The sequence below is a fragment of the Asparagus officinalis genome, chromosome 4 (assembly GCF_001876935.1).
Source record: "Asparagus officinalis chromosome 4, Aspof.V1, whole genome shotgun sequence".
In the NCBI taxonomy this organism is placed as follows: domain Eukaryota; kingdom Viridiplantae; phylum Streptophyta; class Magnoliopsida; order Asparagales; family Asparagaceae; genus Asparagus; species Asparagus officinalis.
This window is the reverse complement of record NC_033797.1, coordinates 13,685,565-13,699,086: the sequence shown is the minus strand read 5'-3', so window position 1 is coordinate 13,699,086 and position 13,522 is coordinate 13,685,565. Positions and strand designations below refer to the sequence as shown.

General features: G+C 35.9%; 1 protein-coding gene across 1 annotated transcript in view; it reads left to right on the top strand.

Annotated features, from left to right (window-relative positions):
- Positions 11,696-13,522, top strand: part of LOC109836680 (glyoxysomal fatty acid beta-oxidation multifunctional protein MFP-a-like) — an 11,175-nt gene continuing 9,348 nt past the window's right edge. The window contains exons 1-5 of the mRNA XM_020404655.1: positions 11,696-11,768; positions 11,864-11,920; positions 11,992-12,057; positions 12,154-12,221; positions 12,310-12,393. Of these exons, the coding sequence (XP_020260244.1) occupies positions 11,696-11,768; positions 11,864-11,920; positions 11,992-12,057; positions 12,154-12,221; positions 12,310-12,393 (348 nt within the window). The remainder of the gene's footprint in view (positions 11,769-11,863; positions 11,921-11,991; positions 12,058-12,153; positions 12,222-12,309; positions 12,394-13,522) is intronic.

Genomic DNA, 13,522 nt, shown 5'->3' with positions numbered 1-13,522 from the left:
GCATCGATGCAGGCATCGATACGGGCATCGATGCCTGTATCGATGCGAAGTCATCCAGATTGCCGGATATGCATGACCGGACCTGCTGATGGACAAGGGAGTGTGTGCTGCATATTTTGATCTCCAAAGGATTTAATTGGGACCGGACAAGTTGCTGCAGCTGAATCAATTGGGCCGGACCTAATAAAAATCGGTTGCTGTTTGTCATTGGGCTGGTTTCAAAGGTTGCTCTTCATTTCGGTTTTTAGAAAAATCAATTGGGCCGGATATTGATTTGGACTTGGTTGTTGATTTTTTTTTCTATGGGCCGGACCTTGCTATTTTGAAAATCAAATGGGAAGTTCCATAAGAGCTGGACTTGTTTGCTGCAGTTGGAGATTTAATAGACCGGACTTTTTGAAATCAATTGAAGTGAATTAGTGCTGCAAAATCATGATGGGCCGAACAGCTGCTGAAGACTTGGCTTTTGATGAAATGTGGAATGTGCTCTAGTGAAGACCAGACTTGAACTAAGTTGGAAATCAAATGAAAATCAAATGGTTCTACTTGCTTGTTGAAATCAAATGAAGATCCACATGGGCCGAACTTGATTTAGTTTTGAAAAATCAAATTGGACCGGACTAGGCTTTTGCAATTCGATTTTGATTTTCTTGTGAAAATCAAATAAATCATATGGGCCTCCTATGTTGGAACAAAAAGCAAATTCAATGGTGGAGATTATTACTTGGGGCTCAAGACAAATCCAATGGCTCATATTCATTGATGATTACTATAAATAGGGGTAGAGAGTGAGGGGTTAGAGGTGTGAAAATTTTTGTAACTCCTTTTGGAGAGGAGGGCTACTCTTAATTGAGAAGGCCTTCCAAAAATTGTAACTTTAGTTGCAATTAATAATAATAATTTTTTCACCACTTTAAATTTTTCTCTTCTTCTCTTTGTTGGATGATGAAGATGAAGATGAAGATGGAGAATTATTTAAAGGTTTGCATTTCTTTCTTTTTCTCTTTTATTGCTTATTAGTGTAGATTTATTTCTATGCTTGTAGTTTAGATTTTATTTTCTTGTTAAATAGCCAAGAGGCTAGAACCCTCTTGCCTTAGATTTATTTCATGCTTATAGAGTAGATTTATTTTCTTGCATTTAATTCTTGCAATTTTATTTTGTAGTTTAGATTTTGCAATTTATTTTGTAGTTAGATTTTAATTTCTTATACTATTCACCTTGAGGCTAGAACCCTCTTGGGTTTAGTTTTTCTTTTTGTTTATTTTTATTTTGTTTGATTCGCCTTTAGGCTAGAACCCTCTAGGGAATCACCCTTTTCTAAGAAGTGGGTTCAATTGTAGATTACCCATATCTATAATTGAATCCACCATCTTTAATTTCTTGCATTTTCTTTTATTCTTGAATTTTATTTTCTTTATTCTTGATTTTTATTTTCCTTTTCCTTCTTGCCTTATTGATCATATTCATTCTTTGTCACATCCACTCTCACTTATATCTCGTGCCGATTTACACACTATCACTTCCACTCTCTCTATCTCTCCACAATCACATTCACTCATCACTCCTATTTGTCACGCACACAACATAAGAACCAATTTTATAGTTTCTTCTACAAAACACCTTCCTCGTGGGATCGATATCTTAAATACTATAACTTGACACGGTTGTGCACTTGCAACCTTTTTGGTACATGTTTATGCCGCATCAAGTTTTTGGCGCCGTTGCCGGGGAAGGTGCTTAAGTAGGTTTTAATTATTTTGGTTCTTTAACTTGTGTGTTTATTGTGAAAGAACTACTTGGAGATTAAAGATCAAGAATTGGAGATTGAGGAATTGGATATTCGCTTGTGGTAAGTCTTCTTCCTTATATTTTCAATTCCACACCTTTAGTTAGTTTCTCACAATTAGTGACAATTAGGATCTTAAAAAAAAAGATTTTATTTCCGTTGACCATAATAAAATTCACCCTTCACTTTGACATTTACTAACAAGATAATAAATTCAAACAAATCCCCCCTTCTCATTTGTTTGATTGTTAACCCTAATTAAAAAAAAAGATTTTTCTTTTCCATCCTTTTTAGTTGCTTTTAATTCATAGGGTTGCATTTCATATAGTTAGTAGGAATTCACCAAGTGATTTGAGCATCTTGATTTGACACACACTTAAAAATATTTTTAAGGGCAAAACCCCATAATCAAGATAAGGTGAGGGATTTCATCACCCTTTCCTTAGCCCAAAAATCACTAATTCCTCACTACACCACCCAAGCCTAATAAAACTCATTAGACGTTGGCCCCTAAGGATTCGAGCTCAATAAGGAACAAGAAATCCTTAAGTGAACCGGTTTAAGTTTTCTCAGATTAGTTGGTGTCTAAGGCAAGGTTTAGGGGTTGCGTAAAGCGCTCCGCAAGGAAAGAGGTACTTAATTGATCTTTGATCACCCTCTAGTACTATCCTTACCTGGCTAACTACCTGGGTAAAACTTTGATCTTTTCACTGTAGGAGTTTTTGGTTAGGAGCTGGTCTAGTGAATTAGGCTAAACCCTAGAATTAGAGTGATTGAAAAGTGATTGTTTTGATTTGTTTTAGTTAGGATTTTTCTTTTTCTTTATCTTCTCAAAAAAAAAACTAATTTTCTTTCTTTTCTTAAAAAAAAAATTGTTTTGGTGTATGCAAATTTGGGTTCGGGATAATTCTCATCGTTTAATTCGTGTTGAACCAACCCAAGAAATGGCAAATCAACCAGTTCTTCAGGATATGTGCTATCCCATTAGGAATGCAACCCCCTCGTGCATTAGGCTTCCCGAAACAAATGGAATAAATTTTGAGCTTAGACCGCAATACATAAACATGCTTCCCAAATTCCTTGGTAATGAAACAGAAGACGCATATATTTTTATTTCGGAATTTGAGGAAGTGTGTATTATGATTAAAATGAGAGAATTAAATGAAGATGCGGTTAAGCTTAGATTTATTCCATTTGCTCTTAAGGATAAAGCTAAAAAATGGCTGTACAGCTTACCAACAAATTCCATCTCAACTTGGGATGAATTTGTCACCGTTTTTCTTAAGAAATTTTTTCCTATTCATAAAACGGTAAAGCTTAGGAACAGCATTCAAAACTTTAAAATTATCCCGGGAGAACCTTTTTGGAAGTATTTTGACCGATTTAAAGATCTTCTCATCCAATGTCCTCATCACGGTTTAGAGAAATGGCGATTGTGCCAAATAATTTATGAGGGATTAGATTATTCTGCAAAAACTTCCTTAGAATCAATGTGCCACGGGGATTTTATGAGGAAAAATGCTGATGAAGCTTGGGAGTTTTTGGAGAGTCTTTCTGAAAAAACAATGCAATGGGAACAGTGCGATGACAGGGTTTCATCAGTTCCCCATTCTAAGTCTAGTGGTCTTTCCTTGGAGTCAAACATTGCTTCTGAAGCGAAGATGGCGACAATTCTGCGGAGGTTAGAAGCCTTAGAAATTAAGGAACGAGCTCCAGCTCAACTCAATCATGTTTCTTTCCCAGGATGTCATAATTGTCAGTCTCCTACCCACGTTTCAGAGGAATGCCCTCTCCTAGGAAATAACAACGCAATAGAACAGATGAACGCTGCATTCCAGCACCCTAGAAATGATCCATTTTCTCCAACCTACAATCCAGGTTGGAGAAATCATCCCAACTTTGCATGGAATCTAGGAAATTCTCCCGGAACTCAAAATTTCACTCCCGCTTCGACCCAACATTTTCCTAGGGGAAACACAGTTCCATTCAATTCTCATTCACAATTTCAACAACCCAATATCGATGCCTGCATCGATGCCTGCATCGATACCTGCATCGATGCCTGCATCGATACCAGATTACTGTAGCGCGCGTCAATGGCTGATTTTGCTTGTCTTGGGGCTCAAGTTTGATCCAATGGCTCTCATTCACTGATGTTTACTATAAATAGGGTAGAGAGTGAGGGGTTAAGGGTGTGAAAAATTTTGTAAACTCTTTTTGGAGAGGAGGGCTACTCTTAATTGAGAAGGCCTTCCAAAATTGTAACTTTAGTTGCAATTAATAATAATAATTTTTTTCACCACTTTAAATATTTTTTCACCACTTTAAATATTTCTTCTCTTTGTTGGATGATGAAGATGGAGATGAAGAATTATTTAGAGGTTTGCATTTTCTTTCCTTTTTCTCTTTTATTTCCTTTTTATTGCTTATTAGTGTAGATTTATTTCTATGCTTGTAGTTTAGATTTTATTTTCTTGTTAAATAGCCAAGAGGCTAGAACCCTCTTGCCTTAGATTTATTTCATGCTTATAGAATAGATTTATTTTCTTGCATTTAATTCTTGCAATTTTATTTTGTAGTTTAGATTTTGCAATTTATTTTGTAGTTAGATTTTAATTTCTTATACTATTCACCTTGAGGCTAGAACCCTCTTGGGTTTAGTTTTTCTTTTTGTTTATTTTTATTTTGTTTGATTCGCCTTTAGGCTAGAACCCTCTAGAGAATCACCCTTTTCTAAGAAGTGTGTTCAATTGTAGATTACCCATATCTATAATTGAATCCACCATCTTTAATTTCTTGAATTTTCTTTTATTCTAGAATTTTGTTCTTCATTCTTGATTTTTTTTATTTTGTTTCTTGATTTTATTCATTTCTTCCTTCTCACCTTATTGATCATACTCATTCTTTTTTTTTAAATCCACTCTCACTTAAATTTTACGCTGTTTCACACACTATCACTTTCACTCTCATTATCTCTCCACAATCACATTTACTCATCACTCCTATTTGTCACGCACACAAAATAAGAACCAATTTTATATTTTCTCCTACAAAACACCTTCCTCGTGGGATCGATATCTTAAATACTATAACTTGACACGGTTGTGCACTTGTAACCTTTTTGGTACATGTTTATGCCGCATCAGAAGGCCCCCGAATACCTGAATGAACACCCCTCAGAAGACCCCTCGAATGATGAATAGAAGTGCCAAACTCCACCTCGGTCTTCTTGCTCATACCAATGGGTTCACAGGACTTCAAACTGCAGGTCAAAACACTCCTCAACAACCTATACACGGTATTACCAATCAAATAACCCAGCATCAAACAACGCCACAGTCTAGCCGAATCTGATGAAGTCGTCAGCTCCCTATCAATTGCCATGCATCCAAGCAAATAATACAAATTGCTCTTTCTGACGTCCTTCATCACAATCATGGACCCCAATGTGTCCTTCAAGCGTGCGTCCACCAAGGTCACCTTATAACCTGCTGCCTCCAAAGCTCTAAGTGAAATGATGTTCATCTTTAATTGCGGAACAAACCTCACATCATCCAACTCTCGCATCATCCCATCACTCATCCTAATCTGAATAGTACCAATACCATCAATAGAGCATGCATGTCCATTATCCATGAGCACGATATCCTCTTTTTCCAACTCCTGAAAGCTAGAGAACCAATCCCTCCTAGGGCAAACGTGATAAGAAGCACCCGAATCCAACATCCACTCCGTAGAATCGGCATCACAAACTAATGATAGTATGGATAATGAATAGCCTGAAGAATCCGAATCTGAATTGTTGCCACCAGTCTTGACAACATTCACCTCTAAAGCTTGTATAACTTTTCCCTTATTCTTCTTAGCTTGATCTAACTTTTGGCATTTAGCTTTCCAATGTCCATCCTCTTTACAAAAAGCACATTGATTCCTATGAATCCCACGATGTGCACCTCTAGACTGCGGCCTCCTGCTTCGGTTTGAACCACGACCTTGAACTACTAATGCATCTCCCGATGCTTTCTCAGAGGACTCATCAACACTCTTTTTCAACTCATAATTCACCAACGCTGAGGTCACCTCATTATAGCTAACAATAGTTATTCTATTAATCATAGTGAGAACAAAGGTACCATAATCATCCTCGGGCAACGAACACAAAGGTACCATCGCCTTGTCTTCATCCTCAACCATAATATCAACATTGGCCATGTCTGAAAGTAGCTTCGTGAAGTTGTTAACATGCTCCCTAATGGAAACTCCCCTCTTCAACTTGAACTGATAAAACCTCTTCTTCAAGTGAAGCTGATTCTCAATGCTCTTAGTAAGATACTTTTTATTGAGTGTTTCCCACATCTTCTTCGCTGACGTCTCGTTCATCACATTATAAATAAGATCCGGCGTCAAGCATGACCGAATAACTCCACACGCCCTACTATTCATCTTCTTCTAAACATTTTCTTCCATATCAGCAGGTTTCTCTTGCAACTCAAGAGTCTCTTCCAAGTTTTGAGCGTCCAACGCATCCATCACTTGACACCTCTACAAACCGAAATTGATCTTGCCATCAAACTTTGAAACATCGATCTTCATGTTATTGATGCTCAAACTATGTATCGTCTTCGTAAGAGACTATCCCGATGTGCTTGCTTCACCAATGTTGTCGATCTAACTCTTCAAATAGGAATCCTTTCAGAGAATCCTTCAAACAAGCCTCAAGCTAAACCAGAAGCTCTGATACCAATTGTTGTGCGCGGCGCGGAAGCGGTCGAATCACACACAATCCAAACAAGAGAGATCACAACCAAATAAATAAGCACAATCACCAAATAACACAAGAGATTTACGTGGTTCGGCAAATTGCCTACGTCCATGGGGCAAGAAAGGGGATGAGGTTTTTACTAATAGAGAAAGAGTATAAACTGAGATTACAAATTACTCAAAGGAACAAACTAATCTCACCAACAAGCTCTTAATCTCTCCAAACAAAACCCTAAACAAATAGCTCAGAAAATATCTTTTTTCTGTGCTCCAAATATCCTCAATTTTCTTCTCCATTCTCTCTTCCAATTGTTCTATATATATAGAAATCCTAAAATCATAAACGTACTAGGAATTCTAAAACAAAAAACAAAACAAATTAGGAATCCTAATAACCTATTACCAAAATAGATTAGGAATCTTAATAACCTCATGTTACCAAAATAGATTAGGAATCCTAATAACCTCATGTTACCAAAATAGATTAGGAATCTGCTATCCAACAATCATCAAATAGTGAGGGTTCTAAAATCCAAACCACCATAAAATTTTGAGTTTATTTCTTTAAGGGAAAAAAAGGTGTATCAATAGACCCCTAAAGCCCCAACACTTCAGAAAAAAAGACGATTATCATCAAATAATGTGGGTCCACATTCTTCTTCATCATCTTTCTTGGGCTTTTCTGGTGAGCCCAGGTCTCACCGGTGAGATCGGCATTGGCATTGAGGCCGACGCCGATAATAGCGACGTGGGGAACAAAGTCAAGTCCATAGAAGTTTCCTCAATTAGTCTCCGCGAACAACGATTTTCTCACGGCTCCGCGGTCGATAAAGATACCCATACTCTGTCCGATAACGGAATTTGATGTGGTTTTTGTTTTTTGTTTTTTCCTTCTTCTAATCTTTATGACTGAAGTAGTAGATTTGCAAAAGTGGGATTTGAGGGATATTTTTGTAACTATTAATGATTTAAGGGGTATATATATATATATATATACCCATACTCTGTCCGATAACGGAATTTGATGTGGTTTTTGTTTTTTGTTTTTTCCTTCTTCTAATCTTTATGACTGAAGTAGTAGATTTGCAAAAGTGGGATTTGAGGGATATTTTTGTAACTATTAATGATTTAAGGGGTATATATATATATATATACCCTAGGGCTTTGAGCTTCATTGATAGGGGTCATGTCCCTAAATCTTTTGGTACCAAGAATACTTGGGTACCAAAACAAATTTGATTTTAAACCAAGAACTTTAGTGTTTTTATTTTTTTTGTCTTGGTTTTGAAAATTATGTTTTAAGATCTTTTGGTTATGAAAACAATTTTTTTTCTTTTATCAAATCCTTTGTTTTCATGATTATTAGTTTTGATTTTGATGAGAGGTTTGTATTTATATAACCCTTCGGGTTTATTGGGTGTTTATTCCCAAATCAAGTTTACCGGATGCTAAAATGATTATATGGGTTGGAACAAGCTCAAGAGCTTGATATAATTGTTGCCTCTCTTAAAAATTGTGTTTTGATTTGTTGTTTTTGAATTCATTATAATTCACTTATATGATGATATTTATGTGTTTGTGCTAATGGATCATCTATTCGTGCTTTATAATGTATTCTATGAGTGGTTTGATCAAGTTATGTAAAGAAAATTTTTCTTTATTGATCAAACATTGTTTTTGAATTTAAACTTTGATTTATGATTTCTTTTGGTTGATTTGTTTTCATTTGAAAACTTTTTGCATGATTCTCATGTTCCTCTTCTTTTGATTTCATAAATCTATTCTTATACATGGTTTTTATAATGAGACACTATCTTTATAATGTCATATCATTATGTGTCCTCATTGTATCTTGTTTGTATGTGAGTGATGCTTAGCATATCTTTTCATTTATGCTCGCTCACATATTTGCCATGATCTTTCTTTATCTATATTCTATATGGCTTTTTGATAGGGGGAGCAATCCCTATATATATTCTTTTTATACTCACCTATGCTTATTGATAGGGGGAGCCTTTGCTCTCTTATTCTTTTTGTCCCCTTTTTGATGTTGTCAAAGGGGGAGAAATATTGTGAGTATATGTATATTCTTTCTTGTTTATATGCATGTGAATTATAAATTATATATTCATTTTCTTTCATGCATATATCCTTTTTGTAAATTGTTTGTCATCATCAAAAAGGGGGAGATTGTTGGCCTTCTTGTTTTGATGATGATTTACAAACAATTTACTACTAATGTTGTTTGTCTAGTGTTTGTGCATTTATATGTTTTGTAGACAAACAACGTTGTTGGAGGATGGATGGAATAGCTTCCACGCGACGATATCAAATGGAGGTTGGCGGAATGTCAGGTTGAAGCTTATACAATTCAAGTTAAAGATCAAGTTCAAGCTTCATCCGCAACGTGATTTAGTTTAGGAGTTTATATTATGTGTGTTAGTACTTTAAGCTCAATCATATACACACATACACGGATTGGTTTTTGGTTTGATAGTTTTCTAGTTTTACTATGAAACAATTGAATATAATTAGAAAATATATTTTTATTTCATACTTATATGCATATATATGATTTCATCAATATCAATTTTAGTTAGTTCAATGAAATCATGTTTTAGTGCATTATATGTGTATTTTGATTTGAAAACATTGCATAGAATATGCAATTTTGTGAAAATATTGTATTCTTAGTTTGTAGACTTCAATATCAGTTTATACATGTTTTACTAAGTCTACAAAAACATTTCACAAAGTTTCAAAAGTTGGTTTATGTCAAAACATCAAAATTCAAGTATCTCATATTTTCATGTTTTGGACTATTTTGTAAAATGATGATATTTTTCATTTGGGAGGTCCTTTATGATAACCAGTCGTTGTAGCATGTTTATTATCATGTCTACAATCATTCCCCAAAGTTTTACATTTTTTAGAATTTATTTAATATTTTTAAACATCATTTTAAAATCAGCAAAATAGTTTTTGAATATGTCAGTTTTCGGTCGACCGAACCGGTCGACCGAACCTACAGAAATATTAGAATCATTTTTTCTCGAGCCGTATGAGGAGAAAACCTCCTATACGTTTCTAGGGGGGGGGGGGTATTGTTTATCTACATCTATCCCAATGAGCGATCTATCGAATCGTTGCAATTGATGTTCGATCTCGAAGAGAAGGAAAAGATCTTCGAAAAGTGGGTTTTTACGATCCGATACAGAATCAAACTTATTTAAACGTTCCCGCTATTCGTTATTTCCTTGAAAAAGGTGCTCAACCTACAGGAACTGTTCATGATATTTTAAGGAAGGCAAAATTATTTAAAGAAAAAACTTCGTAAAGAAAAAAAGGATACCTGCGATTTTATTTAGGAGTTTTCCCAGCTCAAGGCACCAAGATGACTGAAGAAGATGGAGAGAACTCGAGTCAAAAGTCCGAGTAAACCAAGAATTCAGTAGGAATCGGACCTGAGACAGGGAATTCCCTAGGAAAAAGGTCGTTCAGTCACTTTCCGGGCTCTCCTGACTCTTGGAAAGGTAGCTTTTCGGTAATTAAGAAAAGAGCCGATTCTCTGCATCAATTCCTTGCCTTTGCTCTCATTGCTGCTTGAAGTCAAGAGAGCTTCCTTCGGTCGACCGTACCGGTCGACCGGAAAAGTCAGCTGGTGTTTTTCTCGTGTTTGACCTGGATAGCGGTCGACCGAAATTTCCGTCGGTCGACCGATCCCACGATCCACGATCACCAACGTGAAACTCCCAGCGGTTTTTCCTTCTCCAACTCCCAGCGGTTTTTCCTTCTCCTCTAATCAATACTAGGTCTATTTACTCATATTCTCAACTTTCCTATTTACTCGAATCTTTATCTTTTCTCTCTTCATTCTTTTTTTTTTGGTCTGGATCCCTAACTAATCGATTGATCGATCGATGCCGATCGCGTTGGAGAGAGGAGGGGAAATCGAGCGATTAGGATTCGATCGTCTCAGGGAACGAGGAAGAAATCGAAGAGGAAGAAGACGAAGGATTCATCGTTGTCGTCGTTTCTTCCGCCGTGATCGAGGAAGGGAAATAGAAGGAGTTGGTCCAGTTCTCGACGACGGCGAAGTCGAGGCGGTCGAGGAATGCGATCTCGACGACGACGATGAGGCCGATGAAGAGAGGGACCGAGAGATCCGACCTTCGCCTCCGTCGCTGCCGCTGCTGAGAGGAGGAGCTCATCGTATTCGGGTTCGGGTTTGAAGTCGCAGTGCCCTGTTTGGGTCGAGCGGTGTTCGCTTGAGGAGGTAATTTTCACCATTTTTTTATTGTTTTCATCAATTTAAGTCTGTTTTCAAATGGCTTTTAGTTTGAGAACGAGAGTTTCTTCACTGGAACTGATTGATGAGATCGTGAGATCTGAGGAGGAGAACGAGAGTTTCCAAATAAATCAAGGTTTGATTTTCTGATATTTTCCCTTTTTTATTTGTTTTTTAATTTGTTGGTTGATTTTGAAGAAACTGGTGAAGGAGTTGATTTTGGAAGTTGCATTTGTGAAATCGATTAGACCTTGATAAGTTATTATTCTTATCAAGAATGATTAAATGATATTGCACTTGGTAAGTATAATATTGAGGTAGGTTGGGGTAAATAGCAAGTTTAATTCCAACTTAAGGGATGAATGAAGTTAGTTTATTTTTCACACTATAAATGGTATCGAATATGAATGCTTGGTATATGGTCTTTGGATCCATAATCTTATGGATCAATTTTTTTTGGTTTTGTACAAACAGAGAATATAGAGCAGAGAGATAAGAAAGCGAATTAATTTGTATCTAGAAAGAGAAAAATGAAGCGAGCATCTCTGTCCTATTAAGGAGAATGGTATCCAAGAAAGTTAAATAAAATCTCCTTTCTCTTTTAAAACTATCCCTCCTCCCTATATTCTCAAGCACAAAGGCCAAATCCCTCATATTGCTTTAGATTGATACGAAAGCCAAATCCCTCATATTGCTTTAGATTACAATTTCTTATATATATTTGATCAGTAAGCTCCTTACCTCTTTGTTCTAAACCACATAGCCACCTAATATATCTTGAATTCTTGACATGCCATGCTCATCTCATAGAATCTCTGTGACTTGCATTAAAATGTTAATCTCTACATCTTGTGACAATGTTACTCAGTCTTAAAGATGCATATGAAGAAGCATTGAGAAGAAATGACGTGAAAGCCATTGTGGTTACAGGTAGCATGACTACTCAAGTTATTCATCACCCGTTGTACCCCGACAAGTTATTTTAGTGGGATATGATTGGGTTTACTTTATGTGCAATTATCCAGGTGCAAGAGGAAAATTTTCTGGAGGTTTTGACATCACAGCTTTTGTTGGCATTCACTTTTTCAATTTCAGCTCTTCATACTCTCAGTCCATCTTTTAATTTAAAATTGCTCTTGACTCCTCTGTGTCACGTTATCCGTGGACCAGCCGAAGGTTGGGTTTATTTCAATAGATATCATCACCAATATGTTAGAAGGTAAGTCTCAGAACTTTTTCATTTTTGACATTGTTCAACAATATTCAGTTATTGTAGCTGGATAGGCTTTTACAATTTTCGTCCAATTGGCTTCAGGTGCAAGAAAACCATCAGTGGCAGCTATTGATGGCGTAGCTCTTGGCGGTGGCTTAGAGGTTGCAATGGTATGTTTAATGTTTGTTATAAATATCTGTTGACATCTGTTTCATGTTTAGGGTTTCAAGATTGTCTGTAACATTTGTGAATAACCAGGCATGCCATGCTAGCATTTCCACTTCAACTGCTCAACTAGGCTTGCCCGAACTTCAACTTGAGATTATTCCAGGATTCAGAGGTATTCTGTTAAGCATGGTAGATAGTAGATATAATATGCTTCTTGATAAGAATAATATACATTGAGCTTCACTCTTATAATTCGTCAAAAGGTTTGATAATATATTGGTAAGATTTTTTTCATTGTTTCATATTTTCAAGAACGATTAAATGATACTGAAAGAGATATATTTGATACAAATACAATTTATTAGTTCTTTCTACAAGAGAAATGACTATACAAATTTAAGTATTGATTGAGTAGTACACTTTTGAATTTATTTACAAGATTGTTGAGTAGTAAGTTTGTGAGTATTAAACTTTGAGTGTGATTTCTGAATTTCTCCAGATGCGTTTTCTTTGAATGGACATGAAAGTGCTTCTGTTTCCAGTAAATCGTCTATGAAGTTCAAGATGAATCTGCGAAAGCTACTTTCATTGTTATGAACAAGGAAGCTGAAAAATTAGTTAAAATACCAGCTCAAGAGGTTGCGCAAACAATAAAATATGTGAGTACATATTCCTCTTAAGTATTTTGATACAATTTACAATTATTTAAAACACATAAAGTATGTGCCTAAAAAAGTATGATTCATTGCTCAGGTTAATGGCAGAGAAGGTTTTCCAGAAGTGATAAAAGCCATGTCTGGTAAAAAAACTCTACAAGTCAGGTAACAATTTTCATTATTTGCATTACATCTACTACTTCATATCTAAAGCAGAATACTTTATTTTGATAACATGTTCAGTATTTACGCGCGCGCAAATAACCTTCTATTCAAAATATGAATCTGAGTACTTCATCACACGTCTATATCCATAATTATAAATTATCAGACATGAATATTTAGCAACAGTATCCAAATCTTATTATCATGTATTGCAATTATTCCTGTTTTGCCCTAAAACAATCTCTTGAACATTGACGGGCTGCTCGGCGATGGGCCGAAACTAATCTTTGGAACGTCAACTGCTTTTACTTCTTAAAGAAAATGACATTTAAGTCATTTTTGGGCAAAAAATGGAGGGTGACTTTGGTGAGAAAGTGTAAAAGAAAATCACGGTTGTGTTTCACAGCTCACCCTATTAGGGCTTTAGGGTCTAAAAATGAACTGATACAAATGCACCAATGTACAAAACCGAAACTTAATTA